At 50.5% G+C, this 23,434-nt stretch overlaps 1 protein-coding gene across 8 annotated transcripts in view; it reads left to right on the top strand.

Moving 5' to 3' along the window:
* Positions 1-23,434, top strand: part of ABCC8 (ATP binding cassette subfamily C member 8) — a 73,589-nt gene that overhangs the window by 16,465 nt on the left and 33,690 nt on the right. For 7 of the 8 annotated variants that reach the window (XM_032358183.1, XM_032358185.1, XM_032358190.1 and 4 more), the window contains exons 7-12: positions 4,448-4,612; positions 7,636-7,791; positions 12,276-12,410; positions 12,781-12,943; positions 21,874-21,914; positions 23,069-23,214. In XM_032358183.1, the coding sequence (XP_032214074.1) occupies positions 4,448-4,612; positions 7,636-7,791; positions 12,276-12,410; positions 12,781-12,943; positions 21,874-21,914; positions 23,069-23,214 (806 nt within the window). Of the gene's footprint in view, positions 1-185; positions 281-4,447; positions 4,613-7,635; positions 7,792-12,275; positions 12,411-12,780; positions 12,944-21,873; positions 21,915-23,068; positions 23,215-23,434 lie in introns of those variants that run through there. The other variant, XM_032358191.1, reaches the window with a different exon arrangement.

The following is a 23,434-nucleotide window of genomic DNA, read 5'->3' as shown; positions in this document are numbered from 1 at the left end:
GCTCCTGTCCCCTCTGCCACTCTCCAGGGAAAGCTGGGGCCCAGGCTGGGAGCAGCCCACGACCTCTGTCTCTCCGGCCCCCTCTCCCGCCTAACCCCTACCCACAATCTGTCACTTGCCAGGGCTGTCAGTGATCTGACTGCAGGGCCAGGGAGCTGGGTTCCTAAAGAACGGCCAAACCCTGCTCAAGGCTGTCAGCTGGGCAGAGAAAGAGCAGTACGGGTTTGGTCTGAGTGCCAAAGCTTCCAAAAACCTAACTTCAGAGGGGAAACGTGTGTGGGTTCGTGAGTGTATAAGTGTTCGTTCTGAATGAGTTCTCCCAGGAACTATTTGTAATTCGGTATATATGTCCTTCTATTTGTCCTGTGTCTCTCGGTATCTTTTTCCGTGTGTGTCTGTGTCTTCATTTGGATACACGTATTTGTAGCTATCACTGTGGGTGACTCTGTGAATTAATATGCTTTTCTGTGACTTCGTGATGTCGGTGTGTGGGTTGGTCTCTTCATGACAGTCCCACACAGCTGCTCTGGCCTGGCATGCCTCCCTCCCGTATCCCACTAGCCCGTCTCAGCCCCCGGGACTCACTTTAGACATCACCTTCTCCAAGGAAGACTTCTTCTGGTTGGATTAGATGCCCCTCCTTTGTGCTCTCATAACACCCTGGGCTTGCACCATCGAACACCCCTTGTCTCTTTCCCAACTTGACCTGAATCCCCTAAGACAGGAACCGCATTACCGGACCTCCTCGTGCCCAGAACCCGGTTCCATGCCTGACACGTAGGGGGCACAGGAGACATAATTCTTCAGGGAATCATACAGAAGTTATCACCTACTGTGTGTGTGTGCTTACTAGATATTTTTATCTCCATTGTTACACCGAATTCTCACAATAGGCACAATAGGCAGTCAGGTTGGGGGCCCTGAGTAGGACAACTTGGTGGAGTCAGGGCCTACGAGGGAGCAGCCTGAAGCTTGGGCTAGCCCAAGTCCTAGGTCCCTGGGCAAGGCCCCAAAGAACCTCCCAGATTCTCGTGGAAGCCCCTGAGCCAGCTAAGGAGAGGAAGGGAGGCCTGGGTGCCTGAAGGGAAGGAAGCAGGTAACCAGGAGGGGTCCCCAAGAGGCCTAGGCCCCTCAAAACTGCTCCTGGTGGGGGGGCCTCATTTTCCAGTGAGGAAACTGAGGCTCAGGGAGATTGAGGTACTTACATAAGGACACATGGCTAATATAGAATGAGTCAGGACTCAAACTCAGATATGGTTAACCTCTAAGTCCAGGCTCGAAACCGCCTTGTTAAATGGTTGTGAATGGAAGGGTGGGTATGTTGGTCCATGAATGGTCAAAGACGGTTGTCATTGTTTTTTTCCCAGGGCCTTCCAGGGCGGGGACCAATGTGTCATTAACCTTCTGACTCCTGCCCAAGTAAGAAGCAAAAGCCCACATGATCCCTGTCCACTAAGCTCTAGAGAACAAGGAAAGGGGCCATTTCCAGTCATACCTCTGGCCAGGCAAGGACAGTGGGAGTCAGAACAGTAGCATCATGAGTCCTAGGTTCTAATCCTACCTGTGCAAATGAATCAGCTTAACTACGAAATGGGGAATTGTATAACTTATAGAGAAAGTAGATGAGAGAGGAAGATCATAGGCATTGATTAACGTATGTATCAAGCACTACTTGGGAAACCCCCGGAAACAAACACAGTTTCTTCCCTGAGAGCTTGTGAAAGTGTGAGACTGGGGCTGATCTTCTGAAGCATTTAACTCCCACCAGATGTCTAATTGTAGGTCCTCGGCCTTTTCTCTCCAGCCTTCAAGGTGTTGGGCAATGTCCGTGCCTTCACACCCATTTAAAGCTTCCCAGAGCCTGCCTTCCTTGGGCAAGAACCCGGGTCTCTTTGGCTAGTCTAGTACCCACTTTTTTTCTTTTTTTCTTTTTTTTTTAAAGATTTTATTTTTTTATTTGACAGAGAGACAGCGAGATCAGGAACATAAGAGGGGGAGTGGGAGAGGGAAAGCAGGCTTCCCATCATGCAAGGAGCCTCATGTGGGGGCTCGATCCCAGGACCCTGGGATCATGACCTGAGCCAAAGGCAGAGGCTTAACCATTGGAGCCACCAGGCACCCCTGGTGCCCACTTCTTAATAAAAACTTAGCTATTCTGGGCTCCATCTCCTTTAAGCTGTCTCTTTGAAGAGAGGTCTAATAACATCTTAATAACTTAGACCTGCAGGGAGATTTTCATCTTAAGAGGCCACAAGAAGTTGATCCAAAGAAATACAATTTCTGACCCAATGGTATGTGTGTTGTCGGGGGAAGGGGTCAAGGCTTTTCCTTTAAAGCTGCAAAAAAGGAATTAGTTACTTTGCTAAAAATATACAAATAATGAGTGTATTTAACAAATACCTCCATACTCTAATCAACGTCTGTCTTCAGGTGACTTTTTGAGTCCCCATTCTCCAGCCCGTGTGTTTTCTGATCATGGTGAGACAGCACATGCGTGGCATTCCATGCTGCCTTGTGGCGGTCGCTGTTCCCATGAGCATCAGAAAATACTCAGCCATGCCCTATGGGTGTGCGTGGCATTGACTTCTCACCTCTCCCCCTGCTGTACCCCAGATATAGAACACCTTCATTTCCTGACGCTAAATGGTTTCCTTCAGGGCAAGCTCCCAGGAGGGACTCTGTTGCTTTAACACGGTGGACTCTATTCTCCAGAGCTGGGTGTCTATGGAAGATGGTAGAACCGAAGACTGCCAAAGTGTGTTAAATAGGACGAGGTCTTCCCAAGGCCATGTGCCTTCCTCTTTGACCCAGAACCAGCCACGTGGCCATGGGTCTGTCCCCTACGATCTTATAGCTGACAACAGGAAACTCGAGGTCAAGAGGCCAGGTGAGGCTTAGGTAGTGAATCTAGGGATGTTTTTGGCATCACATAGGTTCGTGTTCATGTTCATGTGTTCTGCCTTATCAGCATGTGACCTCAAGCCAGCCACGTCATCATGCTGAAATTCCATTTCCTTGTACATAAAATTAGGCGCATAATGGTATTCTTATTGGTGTATTGTAAGGATGGAGTTCTGCACCTGAGAAATACTGTGTCCTGTCCCTTGCTTCCCTGTAAGGTCAGGTCTCAACCCCTGCAGCCCAATTTTAAGGTCCATTTGGCTGCTTCCAATCCACCCCTCCCCCACCCACCCCCCCACACGCACACCATCTCCTCCTCCCTTCTCCCTCTGCCTTTCCTCTGGTACTTTGGCAAATGAGCCAGAGTCGGGGACTTCAGGCCTTGGTGGGCCTTCCTCTAGGAGGCTTTAATGGTCCCTCTGTGTCTGCTTCCTGCTGTCCCCAAAAGGAAAAGTCTCCTGTCTCACAGAGCCACGGAGAGGTATTTGTAAGTTCCAGGAAGCAGTGAGTGCTGGTTGAGCAGGCCCAGTTGAACCGAGAAGCAAGGTCTTTACTACCATCCAAAAGCCCTGTGTCCACGATCCAGGAATTTCTGACTCTATGAAAGACTCCTCTTGGCCTTCTGACCCCTTGGGCCTGATCCTGGCCAGAGACGTGCCCTCAGACTCCTTCTCATCACTTTGTTCCCACCACCCTTCACCCTGCAGCAGCTCCCACACCCCGCAAATAGCTTTCAGAGTTCAGGGCAGAGTCTTAGGAAGGGGAGAGTGCTGTCTTCATGGAAACATGCATGTGGTTCTGCTGGGGAGCAAAGGACTTAATCAGGATCAAAGTTTTCCTGGGAGCTGTTGATGCTGAATTTGGAAACAGACATGCTGTTGTTTTCTGGTATCTTTAGCAACAGAGTCAAAACGTTTGGGTTTCTTCCCAGTGCTTATCATCTGAGATCTTGTTGGAGGTGTAGCAAGAGGACAATTTAAAAGGAGGTCCTGGGAGCCCAGAAGGCTGAGGGGGCTTCTGAAATCTCAATCCCTCATAGGTGATGAGTTTCCACCTCACCTGGGAGCACTAAATTTTCCCCACTGGCCTTTTCTCTCCAGAAATTTCTACAGAGCTGGCTGTAGGACAAGACCTCAGCTCATTCTGGATTTTTCTGTAACAGAGAGCACACATTGTGGGATTTGTTTGAGCAGTCCTGGTTTTGGCTGTTCTGTGAGTCACTCTGTTTATTCTCATTCCATTCAGAGTGAGCTGCTCTGGGCCTGGTAGCCACACAGCTGAAAGTCATATTTATGGGCACGAGGATAGAACTGGGCCACACTCTGTTCCGCTAAGTAGGATGATGAAGAGGATGTAGGCAACCCTCCCTGTGGCTAGAAGGATGTTTAGCTGGATTTATCAGTCTGATTTTGCCCTTATTCACAGCTGCACACGCTTTGCAAGCATGGAGGGTCCTGCAGTAATGGCCACCGTGACACAGTAGCGGGTATTAACGGCGACCATTTTTCTGACGGTGACAGCCATCTCCAAATTCTCTTTCCAACAGATACAATTTCTCGGGGTTTACTTTGTCTCATCCCAAGAGTTCCTTGCTAATGCCTACGTCCTAGCCGTGCTTCTGTTCCTCGCCCTCCTACTCCAAAGGACATTTCTGCAAGCATCCTACTATGTCGCCATTGAAACTGGAATTAACTTGAGAGGAGCAATACAGGTACTTGGCTAATGATGCTTTCACTTCGCAGTAAAAGCCACATTATTCATCCTCTCAGGCACTCGAGAATGATTCTGCGGTGAGTTAATTTTTTGTTGTTGCCCTTCAGCAGTGCTTCGAAACAATAACTGTTGACAAAGCTGCATGGGAGAGTGGAAAGTGCCTTGGGCTGGACTCAGCAAGTGTAGGAGGTCCAGTGCTGGTTCTGCCTGGTACTGGGTCTGCAGTGTCACCGGCTTGGCCTTGAGTGAGACAGACATCCCTGAGGGGTCATCTCACTCTTTACTGCTGAAAGCACATGCAGACTCAGAGTCCTCCAGATTCTGTTCCAGGGGACTGTCACCCGTCTTCTTTGGTTGCAAATAAATAAATAAGAAACAAGGTTGACATACTAGAACTAGATAGCCTTGAATATTGATTTGAGCTCTTAAATCTTGGGTCCTAACCAGAGAGATTTTTCTGGCCCGGTAAGTCCCTTGGGTCTAGGTCCTTGCTCATGCTCCCTGTGGCTTCCTTCTCAGACTGGGTTGAGAGGATGATCAAAATCAGGAGGAACTCAGGGCACTTTTAAGCAAGGCGGTGATAAGAGTTGTCTAAGCTCTAGTGTTTTCTTTAGAATTTTGGTTCTGCTGTTGGGATGAGGACACCCAGTGTGACAGTGGTTTAAATAGCATGAAAGGTTTCTCACACTGAGTCAGGGCTGGTGTGGCAGCAACATGTTCATTAGAGACCTTGGCTCATTCTGGAATGTTTCTTTCACGTGACTTTTGTCTTATGGCTGAAGGTGACTATTGGTGTTATCACTATTGGGCCTGTACTTAAACTAGCAAGAGAAGAAAGGTGGGGCAACAGGAGGAAACGCTTCCTTCTTTTAAAATCATAACAGAGACATTGTGCATATTCTCTCCCAACCCACTGATGAGAAATTGGCCACAGGGCCACAGCTAGAGAAGCTAGAAAGTGTGGTCTTTATTCTTGACAGCCATGTATGTCCTGCTAGAAAATCTTCTTGGGAAAAGGAGAGAATGGATCCTGGGGGACAACTAGTTGATTCTGCCATACCCAGAAAATCTCATGAAGTCAATAGGACACTCAGAAGTTGTGACTAAACCCAAAGACACCTCATACTTCAGGAAAGAAATATTCCTCAGAATTATTAACACCAGCCGATCCTTTGGGAACCAGGATCAGAGGCTTTACAGAAAAGGGACTGAGAGGAGAAGGGATGGGCTGGGCTGGGTCCAAACTCTGGTTATCCTAATATAGTCCTTGTGAATGGCGAATTGTGTAGTGCACAGCTTGTGCAGCTGTACATGGCCACACTGCCCATCTCCAGTGGTTTTCCCTGAGAAAAGAGTCATTTCTTCAGGGATGTCATCATGTGAGAATGGGGGCAAGAGCCCAGGAAATCTAATACCCTCTGAGATTCACGGGGGCTCAGAGCTAGGAGGAACCAAGTTATTCCTCACTTCAGAAAACCTCTCTGAAAGGTTTTCTGTCCAGCTTCTGCACAGACCCTTCCATTGACTGACAGGGACATACCACCATAGACGACAGTGAGTTTTATAGTCAAACAGTTTGTAATTAAGTCTTTCTCTTTGTATGTCATAAATTTTACTCTGCCCCAGTATTTTCCAATTATATTAAAAGAGCCAAAAATGGGTTTTAAATGTATTAGCATGTAATTGTTTTTATCAAACTGTCTAAATCCAGGAGAGCTAAATTCATATGCTGCGAAAAGAAAATGCTGGCATTGATTATGGAAACAAATTAGAAAAACAAACATTTTTTTCAGAAATTTACATAAAATTATAGATGAGAATACTTATCTTCATATGTTTGAGAATAACCACAGTTTTTACATGAACGTTATTAAGCAAAATTCTTATAATAGATATATAATTTTTTATATACACCAAATATTAGTAAGATGCATATTTCTGGTCTTTACTGAAAAATGCTTTCTTTGATAGAATACTCTATGTTCCTACTTCACTAAAACTAGGTTTATTATTATTCTTTCAAGACTGATTTCACATAACCCGGGCTGTACATAGATCTGTCAAAAAATGTCACTGCCACTACCTTAAATTTTACCCCTGGTGTATATAAACTCCCCCAAAAACGTAGAATAGATTCATGCTTTAAGCAAATCTGACCATCAAAAAAGCCTGGGTCTCAAAAAAGATGAATTAAAAGAGCTGGGAATCCACCTTATAACGAATGCACAATAGAATTTCATTTAAAAGCAGGCATCCCCAGGGCACTGAAGATAGGAATGCGTTTTTCCTTGTTTAAGAGCACACAACCTGAAAATCGCCATCTTTCTAGGAGACATGATTACTGTGCACAAAGAGCTTTTAGGTTCAGAGCTCCCCCACTACCATGGCTCCTCCCATCCTCCCTGGAGAGACAGAAAAAAGTGCTCAGGGTAGCTGGACTCCCGATGGTGGGGGGTGCTGGTCGACACTTGGATGTCTTGTCTCACTTAAGATCTTCCCAGGCTGACCGCCTGTTTTGTTTCAAGGCTCAATTAAGACAGGACTTGGCTTTGGAGCATACCCCTCCCCCAGTTGAAGACAGCCACATTAATACAGACAACTGCGCCATTCTATCATGTTTATGGCTCTGAAGGGTGTTCTCTACTGGCCTCTGGCAAATCAAGAATACAGCTGGACATGAAGATCTGCTTTTAAGATTTAAGAGCTAATTAAGTCCTGTCCCCAAGGGTGAGGTCTTGCTTTGCTGGGGAAGTAGCTGGCCATGCTGTCGTGGATTCCTCATTTGAATGCTGCCCTTCTGACTTGCTTGAGCTATAATCAAAGCCCTTTACTTCTCTGAGCCTTAGTTACCTCATGTGTGAAAATGGAACACTAATTTTCCAATTAGTGTTACAGAGCTGCTCTGGGGCTCCATGGGGAGATGTGCGAGAAGGTACTGGTACGTTGTAGACACATGGCATCTGGGAGAGGGATTAGGGTGACGATGATGACAGATGTGAAGCACTCCACTCTCGTTTCCAGACCAAGATTTACAACAAAATTATGCACCTGTCCACCTCCAACCTGTCCATGGGAGAAATGACAGCCGCGCAGATCTGCAATCTGGTTGCCATTGACACCAACCAGCTCATGTGGTTTTTCTTCTTGTGCCCAAACCTGTGGGCTATGCCAGTACAGGTAAGGGATGTGTGTCTGCGGTCGGGGTGAAGGGCACAAAGTTGGAATCTTCTGGTACATGCCCAGTGACTAGGAGCTCGCCATCTTCCATTCCATGTTGGCCTGCACCTTCCACCCCCCTGGAGTCTCCATGGGCTGTACCCCTGGCTCCCTAAACTGTCTCACACTCAGTGAATGATCTAGCCATCCCTCTTGTCATTCAGGCTTTAAAAAAATTATACATTAATCCTATGTGGAACATTTTGCAGACCTTAAAAGTTATGCTGCAGCAAAGTACTTATAATTACATCGAAAAACGTTCCTGATGTATATTTAAGCCAAAAAAGTTACAGAATAGTATATGCAGTGAGCTTCACACTGGATTGGAATGTATGTATATATACATATTTGCACAGACACACACAGAAGAGAGAACTAGAAGGCCACATGGTGGGATTATGGTGATTTTTATTTTCTTTGTGCATTTCTAAATGATCCAATAAGCATGTATTATTTTTGAAAATCAAAACCATGATTATTTCTAAAGCTGGACAACCTTTGGGGCTGGCTCTGAAGGAGGTGTGTTCTCCTTCAATGATCGTAGGCGAATCCTCAGCATGGCTTACCTGACCCCTGGCCTGGTCTCTCATCTGGAGCTTCTACCATAGAACCCATGCTTCCCTCTGGTGCTCAGACCAGAAGTGCAAATCCCAGAGCGCCTGCAGGCTCCATAGAGACTGCCTCATGGAGAGGATGGGGTCTGGACTATGGTGAAACAGGTTGACTCACATACTTACCCTGCCTGAGCCTCAGTTTCCTCATCTATGAAATGGACATGATTCCTACCCTTTAGAGTTGCTCTGAGGATTCAGTTAGGTGATCTAAGTAAAGCGCCAGGCAGAGCACCTGGCACAGAGTGGTTGCTAAGTAAATATCAGATCCCTCGAAATTGCACACTTTGATGTGAGTGAGGACTTTATTGGTCCAGAGTCTATTGTTCCTTGGAGCGCAAATTCCATAAGCCTTCATCTCAACTGATTTTTATTGGACTTTCTTATCTATAAAGCTTATATTTGAAAGACATTAAAGGAAAATAGAAGGAGAGGCTTGCACAGGGAGTCGGGCAGGCATCTTGATGGGGAGATAGGGCAGGGAATCTGATGGTCCTTTTTATGGGGACAGCCCTCTATGCCATCCCCATTACCACTTACCCATGCCTTCCCCCTTGCCCACCCCCCTTCTCTGCCGGGTGGATCAGTGACTACAGAAGCTACAGAAGGGCCTAGAGAGCCTCATCTAATACAGTTACTGGCCTTTTGTCCACAAGAACACTTTCTGTTGTGTCCCCTTAAACCAACTCCTTTGAAGGGGCTTGTCCACCAAACCCACTGTATTGTCATCATTACGATTACTTACAATGTTTATAGCACACACATCATTGCTAGCAATACTAACTAATACTAATAACCCTTGCCCCAGCCCCTCTCTCTTACGCAGTTAACCCTCCCAACATCGGGACATGGTAGTTTTATCTCCACGAATCACTTATCTTTGCTTATTTATCATGAAGTAGCACTTAGTTTTCCATTTTTAATTCCTTTTTTTTCCTTTTAAAGATTTTATTTATTTATTTGACAGAGAGAGATCACAAGCAGGCAGAGAAGCAGGCAGAGAGAGAGGAGGAAGCAGGCTCCCCGCTGAGCAGAGAGCCCGATGCCGGACTCGATCCCAGGACCCCGAGATCACGACCTGAGCTGAAGGCAGAGGCTTAACCCACTGAGCCACCCAGATGCCACTGAGCAGAGCTTTCAGCAGCCCTCAAGACCCAGTGTTTCTACCCAGAGTTGACACAGTAACTTCGACCTGGTCAGGATGCTCTGTGCAGCCTGGCTGCACACAGGTCACCTGGCTTGTAAGAATATTAAAACCAGCTCAGGAGCCCCACTGCTTTATCCCCAAGGCACTCCTTGATTTCTAATTTTTTTTTTTGGGGTCACATATGCTTTTTTAAATTAAGATATAATTCACCCATTTAGAGTGCATAATTCAGTGGGTTTTAGTGCATTTGGACCTGTAGAAACATCATCACAATTTTTGAATAATTTCTATCACCCCAGAAGGAAACCGTGCCCATGGGACTCACTCTCCATCCCCTCCCACAGACCTAGGCAACCTCTGATCTTCAAATACTTCTGAAAAAGCTAATGAAAACTTCTCGGAAAAACCAATGTGCATTCACACACTTTGCCTACAATTTCAGGTGTTTTGCTGGCCACCTGAAGCTTATGAACACGATGTTAAGGAATTCGGCAAGAGTGGGGACTTCTTTGAGTCCTCATCCCGCGTGTGCTCAGGGCCTGGGGAGGTTGGACCACACAGTGAGCCGGTAGAACACTAGTCCCAGGTATCTCCTTTCTGTGGTTCCCTAGTGACAGAGTTCCCACCAGGCCTATTTATTTGTTTGTAAGAAGAGGCTTGCCACCTGGTCTTGATCTCTAACCAGGTATCATTCTAGGTATATATATATTCATTTAATTTTCATTGCAGTCCTGCTAAGTGGAATTAAAATCCCCATTTTAGGGGCACCTGGGTCACACAGTCATTTGAGCCTCTGCCTTCGGTTCAGGTCATGGTCCCAGGGACCTGGAGTTGAGTCCCATGTTGGGCTCCCCACCCGGGGAGGAGTCTGCTTCTCCCACTGCCCCTCACTCCCCAACTCATATCCACTCTCTCTTAAAACAAAACAAAACAAAAACCACCATTTTAAGGTTGAAGAAGCTGAAACTCAGAAAGGTTAAGTAACTTGCCTAAGGTTGCGCAGCAAAGTGCCAGGACTACATTCAAACTCAGTCCTACAGACTCCAGGGCCTATGATCTCCCCACTACTAGATCACTTTTTTAACTTGCAAAGAGGGGCTACAATAGTCCTTGTTTCCCCTCTCTTGCTTTGCATACTCAGAATCCCTGATTTCCGGTCTATTCTTCCGGGGGGGTCCCCACAGAACCTTGCAAAATAGAGGAGTGGACAGAAGAATTTGGGGAGCGTGACAAGGGGCGGGTGGAGGGTGAGAAGGAGCCTGGAAGAAGCAGCAGCAGCTGTGGCTCCAGGTCCTGTTCCAGCAGGGGCCAGCACTTGGAGGTATGGGGGTTCGGGCACCAACCCCCAGCAGGTGCCGCAGTGGTGACTCTGGGAGTCCCCTTGGTGTCTGGCCCTATAAGCTGCTGAGTGATGCCCCGATTGCCTCCATATGAGGACAGCTGATGAAGAGACTGGATGCCAGAGGTAATTTGGGGTAGGATGACGCGAGCAGAGCTGGGCAGGAGTGCAGTTTCTTTATTTCCTAATGTGCTCCTCTGCACCCCTGTGCCAGCATTTAACCTCAGTGAAATCCCAGGAGGCAAGGGGTGAAGGGGTCACTCACCAGTCCCTAAGATCCCGCTAACCCAAGAGGCGTTCTGTGATTCACAGAAATTACAGAGCCGCCCACCCACTCCTCTGTCCTTGAGGTAGTGCGAAGAGCTCACTGCCAATTTCGTGTAAGGCTCGGGGAGTGTAGGGCCAACCCAGGCAGACTTTTTTCCCCCCCAATTAAGGAAGACAGCACATCTGTTCCTTTAGAATAAGCCTGAATTTAGAGCTGTCTGCCTTTGAAGGCAACCTGAGAAATTGTCATCTCGATGCTTCAGGGGCTGGCAAGGGTAATTTACACTTCTCATCAATATTCAAAAGCAGGCGGTCGTTTGCATAAAGCTAGAAACAGAAGAATTTTCTTCTCAGAGAATACTTGCCAGATTCACTAAAAATGTGGAGACATCAGCTTTCTTGTATATATGTGGATCTATATTACAGATTATGGAGTGAATCTGCCTCTAAGAATTATAAAAATCTCTATTTAAATCCAAAGACCACTCACTCTATAGCATGTCACAAATTTAAGAGATCATTTTCATTTTCTTATATACGTAATAACTAGCTTAATAGAAGACAGTGCCTCTCTTATGTTTAAAAGATGCCAGGAGCCTGAGAATGAAAGTTGAACGGCTGGCCCCTGGACCTGTTTTGTCCGGCAGGGACGCAGCAGCACCCCTGTGCTCATATGTCACTTTCCTCCCCATGGGAGGGAACTGTCAGCTTCCCCAGCGAGCAAACAGAACAAAAGGTGCTGTTACAGCCATTGTGCAAGCTCAGCTCTGAGACTCCCATCTGGAAGGTAGATTTGGAGAGAGTTACTGCCTTAGCTGGCTGGCAGATCAACACAGTTAACGATCAGCACCCCCTCCCCCGCCCGAAAGCACAGCTTGCACGAGACCCCATTGTGCTAATACCTTTTTCTGAAATTGCTTTGTCACACCTCCTCCTTTGGTCCCCTGGGGACAGCTGGAAAACTTGGGCACCAAGGCATGCCCCTCCCTAGGTGACTGGGGAAGGGGGGATTTTGACAACTCCCCCTCCCCCAGGATAGCCATTGGGTCAGAGGAAACTTACCTCCATGACCCTCCCTCAGATCATCGTGGGTGTGATTCTCCTCTACTACATCCTTGGCGTCAGTGCCTTAATTGGGGCGGCTGTCATCATCCTACTGGCCCCCGTGCAGTACTTTGTGGCCACCAAGCTCTCCCAGGCCCAGCGGAGCACACTGGTGAGTGAGCATCCTGGGCATGCTGATGCCCCCTTTCCCCATCCTCTCCCCATGTGGCTGCTTGCTCCCTCTCCCTGTAGGTCAGTGAGGCTCCTCTCTCCTCCCCCAGATGCTGCCAAACACACACACGCAGGTGCACACACACGCCCATGCATGCACGTGTGCACCCACACTCTCGTGGACCCAAAGCAGGTTACTTCACGGGCCAGGCCTCAGTTTCTTAGTCTGTGGAATGGGATGAATGGAGAAGACAGGGGGTGTGCCCATGGGCACAGGAGCTGGGCACTGTGAAGCGGTGAGGGCATTCGCTCGGCTCCTTCCTCTTGGGCAGGATGGGGGCACTCCTTTCTGACTTGGTGGCCCCTGGCAGGAGTATTCTAATGAGAGGCTGAAGCAGACCAACGAGATGCTCCGTGGCATCAAGCTGCTCAAGCTGTACGCCTGGGAGAACATCTTCCGTGCCCGCGTGGAGATGACCCGCAAGAAGGAGATGACGAGCCTCAGAGCCTTCGCTGTGTACACCTCCATTTCCAGTGAGTGCCCCCGACCGGCCAGCCCCACACGCTGCTGCTTAAGTGCTGGGAGATGGGGTCAGGGCTTGAGGCGGGAGGAGAGGCAGCAGAGGCAAGGGACCTGGGCATCACCCAACCCGGGGAGCCTCAAACTGTCTCTTGGAGCCGAGCCCCGAGAAGTCACAGTGTCCTCAGTCACTTACCCAGCAAATGTATATCAACAGGCTCCTGAGCCCAGGGCATTGTCCTGGCCCTCAAGACACAGCGATGACAAAGACAAGGGAGGTCTTTTATACTCCATTGAACTGGTATCTTATTGGGAGGCAGCAGTAAATGAATAAACAGCAACAGCTTTGAATTCTCCGGGGTGTGAGGCCTTGCTGCCCTGGGGTAGCTACAAGGAAGTTTCCATCTACCCAGGGTATGTTCTTCAGGAACAGAAGTTCAAACTTGAGGCGCTTACAGATGTAGGGACTGACTCTAAGTAGTTAGGAAACCCCAAGCCCAGAATGTGTGTGTGTGTGTGTGTGCGCGCGCGCGTGTGTGTACAGGAAAAAAGACCAAAACTGGGAAAACTCCTACCGTCCCGGCAGAACACATATTACAACTACTTTCCAGAGAACATGGGGCTCCGCCAGGGAAAAATGTACCACCCAATAAGAGCCATCGCATGCAAAACGATAGGAGAACTATACCTTCAACACCTGGAAGAGATCTTAAATAAGCATGTTCAAAATAATTGAAAAGCCAAAGGAAGGTGTGAAACCCACAGGGTAAAACAGAAAAGTATCAGGGGGAAGAGAGTCAAAAGGACTTCTGGAAATTACAAATTTAGTGATCAAAATTAATTTGGTGGGCGGGGTCAGGCCAGGGCTCATGGCAGTCAGGTGAGCCATGGGATCCTGGCCCGAGTTGATCTTATGGTCGGTCTAGTGGCTTCCCACGACCCACCTTGTTATGCTTGCTGCCCAAGTGCATGGTTGGGATGGAGATAGTTAGCGGCTGGCCGACATCATACTGGTTCCCTGGCCTGTCCAGTTTCAGAGCCAGTATGGCAAGAAGGGCCAAGGAGAGGCCCCCAGAGAGGAAAAAACAAAAACAAAAAGGAAACAAAAATGACTCAAGTGTAAAGCTTAATGAATTAACATACCTGAAGAGAACGTTTGTGAGTTAAAAGCTAGATCTGTGGAAGTTCCATAGAATGTGAGAGATGTAAGGAAAGTGCTTTCTGCCAGTTGAGAGAGCCAGTTTACAGATGTGAAATGGGGTGGGGGAGGTGGGTGGGGGGTAGTGGGGTGTCTTCCTGAGGCCACTCTTGAGGTTAATGGCATGGCTTAGGCTAGATCCTCTGGAGCCTCCTGCTATTTTCCACCAATGGCTGGACACCCATGTGGCGTGAGGAAAACTTTGACACTCTGGGGCACCATTTTCAGATGATTTTCTCTGAGTAGGAAGGCAACAACCAAGAATGGGTTCTGATGGGACTGGAAATGAGGGAGAAAGTTAGGAGGCACGCACTCGTCTGACCACCGCCCCCAGCTGAAGTGGGTTCTTTTAGTGTGTCATGGAAGAAACACTGCTGTGGGGTTCACTGGGAGGGTGCACTGGGCGTGCCTCCCAGATAGGGTCATGGAGAATGAGATGACCGCTCAGGTCGTCGGTGTGTTCCTGGTGTTCATATTGGCTAAAGAGAGGGTCTGGTGGGGCCAGGGGGCCAACATCTGAGCTGAAGTGTCTCCCAGGGCAGGGCTTACACTGAGCACCCCAAGCATCCCACCTCACAGTGTCCATCCAGATCATGGTGTCCTGTGGCCAGACCGGCTGCCGTCCATGGCACCCGTCATGGAGCCTTTCTGTAGAGTCCTGCTAGGGCCTGCTTTTCTCAGAATGGAGTGGTGAACGTGGCAGGCAGCTGTGGCTTCCTGGATTCAACACCAAGAGACTCCAGGTTCCTGGTGTCTCCCCTTGACCCTCAGCCCTGCCGTGCGGTGTTCTGGGCCTCTGAGCATCCTCATCCTCAATCCTGTGGAGAACTCCACAGGACTGATAGGAGAAATTGGCAAGGAACATGTGGGGAGCTCAGTGCTGCTCAGGAGCTGCAGTGCCTGCAGCCCCAGGCCCTCTCACTCAACTCTCTGCCAGCTCTGCCTGCCTCCGGGCCTGGTTGTGGTAATAGTAACCCCACACCGCATGTAACCCAGTGAGGACACCTGGCTTCCAGACATCTCGTCAGTGGGAACAGCTGCTGAGGTGAAGGAGGGCCCCCCCCCCCCACAGCCAGGTGAACTCCTCTCCCAGCAACAGCATAACAGAGTGGAGTAGGCAAGCTTCCCACTGCTGCCATGGGAGATAAGGAAGGGAAGCAGCAAGGAAACTGGGAGTACTAGGCTCCCCCCCCCATATTCCTTACAGCTAAGTAGAGGCAGCCACAGGTCATATAGATGGGGACAGCTCATAGCTACTTTGCTCCTGGGAGGGGTATGCTTCTTCCTGCATCCCAAACCACAACCTGGGGTGTACTGTGTATAAACAACATCGTGTGATGCCTAGGTTCCCAGGCTAGCCCACTGAGGCCTATCTAGTAGGTGTTCTTTATCTCCTGGAGCCCCCAGAAGACAGGCCAGGGCTTTGTAAAGGTTCTGGGGCCGGGAGGATGTGGGGAAAGGAGATGCCTGGTTGTCAGGGGCTGAGATGACCGTGTTAGGAGTGAGGGGCTCTGGAGCCAAACACCAGTCTGTCCAGGGCTCAGCGAACTAGAAGGATAAACAGAGCATTCCAGGCTGGTTCTTGGAAGAGGGCCGTGGGAGGGGAAGGGAAGTGCCCTCTGGGAGGTCGCTGAAAGCTAAGTGCTATTTACTCATGTGTTTGCCCTTCCTGGGATGAGTCTATTCCGTCAGCCGTGGGAGGGGGGGAGGCCGGACGGGAGGGGCATCTCCTGGCTGCAGGTAGAAGCTGGGAGTGTGTTTTCTCTTCTTTCCTCCTGCACTTCCTGCCTTCTGCTCCCTGTCACCAGGGATCAGGACACAGGTCATTAAGCTTGAGGTAATGGGGCATCTTCCATTCTCTTTTTCCTGGCGCCAATTGTGGGGTCCTGGTGTCACAGAAGAGCCCCAGAGTCCCTCTTCCTGACAGGGTCTGTCCTAGGGCCGCTGCTGGGCTTTCAGCTGGTCCTGTGTGCCGGGCAGTCAGACGGCTGGGCAGACTAGGGCACCTCAGACGCTCTGTTGGATGCTCTCGCCGTCAGAGCCCTGAGCTAGCGCAGGGCAGGGCAGGGCAGGGCAGGGGGCTGAGAAGGAAATGGGTACAGTTTCCCTCCCGTCTAAATCCAGAACTGAAGAAAAAGAGATGCGGGTCACTCAGCAGGGGTCACGTAAGCCCCGCCCCAGGTGCCCAACCCTGTGCTAAGCCCTGGGAAGGGTACAAGAGACAATAAGTGGTGCTCCCTGTTTTCCAGGAGCTTCTGCTCTGCTGAGAAGTCAGAGCTGCCGTGTGTGAGACAGCGTGGTATGGAGCACGGCGCGGCGTGGGCCAGATCTGGGCTGGCTGCCTGGCAAGCCTAATGGCACTCAGTCCTCACCGCAGCCTCGTGAGCTATGTGACTCTACCGTTCCCGTGTGCCTTAAGGCTCAGGGAGGGGATATGACTGGCCCAGGTCCTCAGCCAGTAAATGGCAGAGAACAGAGAAGAAGGAAGCCCCTGTGGGCTGGGAGCTCACCAGGGCTTCATGTAAGAAGTGGCTTGGGCTGTACCTCGCAGGATTTCAATGAGCAGAAAATAGAGTGGGGAGAAGCTGGAGGCAGTGCTGGGGCCACTCCCCCGAGAAGTTGGTTCCTTATTTCCCCGCAGAAGCAGGTGACTCTCGGTGTCCATCCCCACCATGTATTGGAAGACAGGCTTTGCAGGAGTGACAAAGGGGTCCTAGGTCCCACCTGCGGACCCACAGACTTGGTGCCGGTTCATGGTGCCCTTCATTCACACCCATCCCAGAGACTTCTCTCTGTGCTAGACTCTACCAGGGCCTTGTGCATTAATGAGGGGCCAAGCACGATCCTCTGCCTCACAGTTGAGAGAGACCGTGCCATGAACAGTGACCACGAACGATGCCAGAGGCAGGGGCTCAGTTCCAGATGCCCTGCTTTCTCTTTTGTGGTACTTACCTGACCCTGGCCTCATTTGTTTCTCTCATCACTTATCTGATAAATATTTACTGAGCGCCCCTGACAGGCCAGGACCTGTGCCAGGCACAGGGGATGTGGTGCTGAGAAGAAACTGTGGTCCAGCCTGCGGGTTCTTCAGAGTCTCGTAGGGAAGCCAGACGTGCCACTGTGTTGTGAGTGAGAGGAACAGTGGATATATTCTAGTTGTCCATAGTGTTCTACCCAACCTAGTCTCTGTGGGTCATGGGTGTCAAGGAAACCTTGTCAGAGGTGCCCAAAGGTTGACTCGAGTTTAGCCAGATGAAAGGAAGAATGTTCCAGACACAAAGGCCTAGAGGTGAGAAGGATGATGGTGTGCTCAAGACTGGAACATAATTCGGTGAAGAGAAGGTACTAAGACCAGATCGTGCAGGAGAGCCACGGAAAGAGCGTAGTAAAGGACAGGTGTGTTTGCCATCTCTTCGAGTGTTCTGTGGTCAAGGGTCTTTGGTCTTCCCAGCTGGTCTGAACCACTACAGCCAGGGGGGCCGTCCTTGTCCTGAAAACCAAAAGACAAACCCCTAAGCCCAACTGTGCCACAGATGGGGGCATGGGGGTGGGCAGGATGGTGCTGGTGAACCCCTTTCTCAGGCCGCCAGCACCTACCGGGCCCTGTGGCTATTCTTGGCGAGTTTTACCCCTGTCGTTCTCCGTGGACGCCCTGCCTCAGAACCGGCAGTGTGGCAGGACAAGGTAACCTCCAGACCAGGTCCCGCTTCCTCCTCCAGTTTCTGTGAATTCCTTCTGCAAAGTCTGCTTTTCCTCCCAGGGGCCAGAGCAGCCACAGTGTGCGGCTGCTGCTGACCCTGGCCTGCTGGGAGGAGAGGGAGCTGAGGGAGAGCCAGGCAGGTGCGGCTGGGAAGGGGCAGAATCAGAGTACCTGCTGGCCCTCTTGCCGTGCTGCCTCCACTGCCAGCAGCTCCCCACCCTCCCTGGCTGGCTGGATGCGAAAGAGCCGTGTGCATTCAAGATACCTATCCCCCTCCAGCGGGTGCGCCTGCTGTTAGGCCAAGCCCGCAGCCCTCGGCCCCTCCCCTGCCCTTCCCCGAGACAACCATGAAACCAGCCAGAGGCACGGATGGCTGGCTGTGCCTCCTGGACACATGGCCTCTGAAATATTTATCAGTGCGGTGGAAATGAAAAGCTCCTGGTCCTGCGGTGCCCGCTGGGGCGCCCACAAGACCAGGCAGCCTTCCTGGAGCAAAGCTGGAGGGGGCAGGAGGGAGCTGCCAATCGGAGAGCCCTGCTTTGGTTTGGGTTGATTTGTTGTCTGCTTTGTTTTTGGAGGAGGGGGGTATGCAAAGTGGACGCAACTGTTCGTTACTATGCCCCCAGGACCCAGTGTAACACCCAGGGCAGAGAAGATCCTCAACAAGTCATTTTTTTTTAATTTTTTATTTTTTATAAACATATATTTTTATCCCCAGGGGTACAGGTCTGTGAATCACCAGGTTTACACACTTCACAGCACTCACCAAAGCACATACCCTCCCCAATGTCCATAATCCCACCCCCTTCTCCCAACCTCCCTCCCCCCAGCAACCTTCAGTTGGTTTTGTGAGATTAAGAGTCCCTTATGGTTTGTCTCCCTCCCAATTCCATCTTTCAACAAGTCATTTTTGAAAGAATACTTCTCAAAGGGTATTTGGAGAGGAGGTTGTTAAAACAGCACGGACCCAGATGTCTACACCGTTAGAGGAAGGCTTTCACTTACAAAGGTGGCACGGCAGGCCTGCCTACTTGCGGTTACACTTTACCGAAATGGTACCCCACTCACACAGGATTTTCTAATCTGCTTTCACACAGAACTTTTTTCACATTACTTCTTGCTCCTTAGCATTTAGGATTTGAGCACTATCATGTTCTCCCCCCACAGCCGTACCTACCCCCAGATCAAATCAAAATGAGTCAGCCCATCCCATGCCAAAGTTGGAGAGAACTCAATTCTTGGTCATAGTTCCCACCACCCTCAATGTCTTACGGGGCGTTATGGGGTTCAGGAAAACAGAGGCTCAGCCTCAGGTCTTCAACTCCTGACAGCTGGGACACCCCGCCCCCTTCCCCCATCCTCCCAGGATACTGGAAAGTTTGCTGAGCTCAGAGACCCGCCAGAGCCTGCAGCGCCCCCTCATTCCAGCCATGTGCACCCCAGGGCCCAGTGGGATGGTCTTCAGAGAGGCCTTGACAACACCAGCAGCTGGTGATTCTCTTCCCCCAACCCCCGCCCTGAACGGGACCCAGAGTTCTGTCCTTCCAGAAGAGGGTGAGGGACGTGGAAAATTACACTGTCATTCGCTAACGTCTCCATACAACAACAGAACCAGGCAGAAATTAATTATATCATATACATTCTCCACACTGCTGCATCAGCGTTGGAAAACTCATTTTCGAATTTATTTATAGCTTGTCTCATTCCTCAAAGGGGTTCAGAATAAGGAACAAAATCGGAAAAAAATAAATTAAAAAAAATTTCACGCATAGAGAAAACATGCAGCAGAACAAAATATCAATTATCACACATTTCTGACTGCAAAATCTCCCCTAGAGTGGATGTACCACGTTTACTAAAGCAGCCACTTGGCATTGAATGTTGTCGGTTTCCTTCGTCTTGGGCGGTTTCCTGCTGTGCTTGCGGTTTTGTTCTGCTGTGACAGATAGCGCTGCTGCTAACGCCATCTTGCTGCGGGCTTTGCGCTTCGCCCGAGTGAGGATTCAAGAGAAACTCCCACGAGAGAGATTACAGGATCAGAAGGTCTCAAGTTCTGTGTGGCTCTAGCTAACAGAGCACCAGATTGCTTTCTCAGCAGAGTTGTACCAATTTGCCACCTAACTTCTGGTCTGTTCTTGAGCGGGGAGTTGAGCCCCAGATGGGTGGGAGGGCGTCTCGGGGTGGTACTCACCCCTGCCTGGAAGGAGCTTTCTGGAAGAACTGGCCCTGGAGGGGATGCGCATGGCTACCCCAGTGTTTAGAACCATATGGTCGGTGACGGTCAAGGGCCCAGGCCTGCTGGGGTCCTCCTGTCCCTCCCTCTCTCTAGCCTGCGATGGCTCTGCTATGTCCTGTGTCCTCAATCTGGGTCCCTTGTGCTGTAGGAAAACTGATAATGTTCGTACTGCCTCCTGCCAGAGACCCTGAGGGAGGGCTATCGCACTGAGACCATAGCGCCTCCTTCAGGGAGAGCAGTTAAAGGTCAGGTATGATACCCGTGTCGATAGAAAGCCTTGTGCTCAGAGAGATTAGCAGTACCTCCCAAGGGCATGGGCTGGATCTCCTCCTCCCAGAGACTGGGAACTCTCTGATAGCTGGGACTGCTTCCCTCATCAGATTAGGAAGTCCCCCAAATGTGGGCCCAATGTGTTACCTGTCTGCTGGGGAGCCCCCTAGAGGCATGTTCCCTGTCTCCCCATCATAACGGGGGCTTCCTGAGAGCATAGTTCTGTCCCCTTCCTCAGACAAGGACCCCCCACCATGGGCAGAGGCCATGTTCTTGCCCTCACTTGGCCTCCCACATCTCCAGAATACACTGTGTGTGGACTAGCTGGTATGGGATTCTTGGAATAAGTAGACAGTCGGCTTCTCGGAATGGTGCTGGCCATCTGTAATTCGTGAGTGTCCCCGGAGACTTCACCATTCATTACACAGGGGCCATGTGCCCAGGCTGATCCCCTGGCTCCTGGCTTCTTCTGCGTTAATTTGGCTAATTATACAAACAGACTCGTTTCTAGGCTGGTCTGGAAGAGGCTCCTGGAAGCAAGGAAAGGAGATGGAAAGATGGCAGGTAGAATAAGCATCTCTTCCTCCAGGGTGGCTGCTTTCTGGAAGTTTAGGCCTGGGGTCAGGGCTCTCTCCAGCCTCTCACACCTTGGGCCAGAGGAGCACGCCCTGTGAGGCAGAGCTAAGCTGAGGTGTGATGTTCAGGCAGCACCCCGACTCGCAGAGCCTGTACCCTGCATTATCCCCTCTTACCTTGGAGGAAGCCAGAGTGTGTGAACAAGGACGTACAAGTTAACAAAAATCAGGTGAAGAAACTAAAGCAAAGGAAAGGTCAATGACCTGCCTGAGGTCAGGGACTCCACCCTTCTATGTCTTAAGTCCAGCTCTCTTTGCTCTCTGGGCTCCCTATGAAGGGTCCAAGGGCCACACTTGAAACAGAATAAGGAAGGGACCCCTGTTGCAGCAAAGCAGCTGCCCCCCACCTGGGCCTGGCTGCTAAGCCTTAGAGCCAAGAGAGACCCCTTTTAAGCTGTCCTCAGTTACTCATACCTCAGTGTGGGGGAGGTTGAAATCCTTCCCAAGAGCTTTGAGAAGTTAGGAATCCTTTAAGCCTCAAAGAGAACCTGGCTTGGAGGGATACAGGGACCCAAAGCAGAGGAAGGGGTAACAACTTAGCAACCCCAGAAACATGTGCTGCTGACCTCACAGAAGCCCAAAAACGGTCAGCTCTCCAGTCCCCTCTCTCACCACTGCGCATAGGGCATCCTTCACACTGGCCACCGGGGAACAGGATAGAAGCATTTACACTTTTGTCTGGAGGCGGGGTCTCAGACACAGGGGACAGGAGTCGGAGGGAAGCAGGGTAAGGGGCCAGAGGGGCCCCATGGCTAGCGTTCTGCCCCTCCCCTGCCCGGCCCCGCCCTACCGGCTGCAGAAAGGACCCCCTGCGCCAGCACTGCCTCCTTCCAGGCCACCCTGGGCAGCTTCATTTGTAGTGATCTCATCCCTCCCACTAATCTTCCCTTGTGCTTCCTCCACAGTTTTCATGAACACGGCCATCCCCATCGCAGCTGTCCTCATCGTAAGTGGATCCCGGCTCTGTCTCCGGCTGGGGGGGGCGGCGGAGCGCGTCTGTAGTGAGAGGCCGCCCAGGGTTTGGCCTTTCTGCGCAAGGACTTTGGATGATGCTCTCAGCAGGGGGACTGAAAATAGGGCAAGAGGTTGACCGTCTGTATATGGAGCAGATCTGTCCCCGACTCCAGGCCCTCCGGGCCCAGACGACCAATGGCTTACTTAGGTTTTAAGAAATCTCGCTGTCTTTTAAAAAGAGCTATCAAGCTCTTAAATTATAAAAGTAAGACATGTTTATTGCAGAAAAGCTGGGAAATTCAGAAAGGAAAGGATGAAAAGAATTTAAATCACCCATAATCCCACTGGCAACATCTTTAATGTGTTTCTTTCCAGTCTCTTTTTAAGGCACATAATATGACATTTTTACAAAAATAGGATTGTGCCATACATGCAGTTTTGTAACCTGCTTTTTGAAATTTAAGAACATGGCGTGAACCATTCTCCGTGTCATTAATATTACAGTGGAGTGATTTGATCCCAAGCCGTGTGGGAGCCCAGCAGTGGGGGCCCGAAGAGTGCCCCTCCAGAAAGGCCCAGGCCCCCACCGCCCAGGGCTCCCATCCGGCTTCTGTGACGGCCAGAGTTCTTTAAAAAGATGCATTTGTTTCCCCCTGGGGCCGGTGTCCCTGAGCTGTGGCGAGTTCACAGTCTGTCAGGGACACTTGGGAATTCACTTTTGACATGATTTATTGGGCTGGTCCTGGCCTGGCTCCTTGGGGAACTCTGGGTAACGGAGGCTGCTGAGCCAGCCAGGTAGCCAGGGGCGGGCACAGAGAGGAGGTGGTTTGGGAATGATCGTGAGGACATTTTCCCTGACTGAGAACTGCTGTCCCAGGGGGCAGAGCTGACCTAACCCTAGGGCTCCTCTCCGGTCATCCAGACAATGATGGGGCAGGACAGGGGGCAGTAGATTTGACCCCCCGCCCCCCAGCTTAAAGTCCTAAACTTGCTGGAGTCGTTTCCGGGAGCTGACTGAAGATGATGAAGGGGTCTCAAACTCAAATTTCTCCTTGGGCCCCCTGTTCCAGCCCAAGGGCTGAGCGTTGCCTGTGTGGGAGAGGCCCGGCTCTGAGTCATGCATCTCACATGTGCCTCTGTCCGCAGACCTTTGTGGGCCATGTCAGCTTCTTCAAAGGGGCCGACTTCTCACCCTCGGTCGCCTTCGCCTCCCTCTCGCTGTTCCACATCCTGGTCACCCCACTCTTCCTGTTGTCCAGCGTGGTCCGGTCCACAGTCAAAGCTCTCGTCAGGTGAGAGGAGGGTCCAGCAAGGACACTGGACAGGCAGCTCATGAGGTGGCCCCAGGGCTTGCCCCTGTGACCATGACAACTACAGCTGTTTGGTCCAAGACATGTTTCCCCATTGACCTGGGCCTCACAGAAGGCGGTCATAGTTGGCCAGAGGGACTTAGCCCTGCGTGGCTTCCCTCCACACCATTCCTGAGAAGGATTCAGGTAGCTGGTTTATATA

This window comes from Mustela erminea, chromosome 9, assembly GCF_009829155.1.
Source record: "Mustela erminea isolate mMusErm1 chromosome 9, mMusErm1.Pri, whole genome shotgun sequence".
Taxonomy (NCBI): Eukaryota; Metazoa; Chordata; class Mammalia; order Carnivora; family Mustelidae; genus Mustela; species Mustela erminea.
The sequence above is the reverse complement of the archived record's forward strand: the minus strand, read 5'-3'. Positions and strand labels throughout refer to the sequence as shown.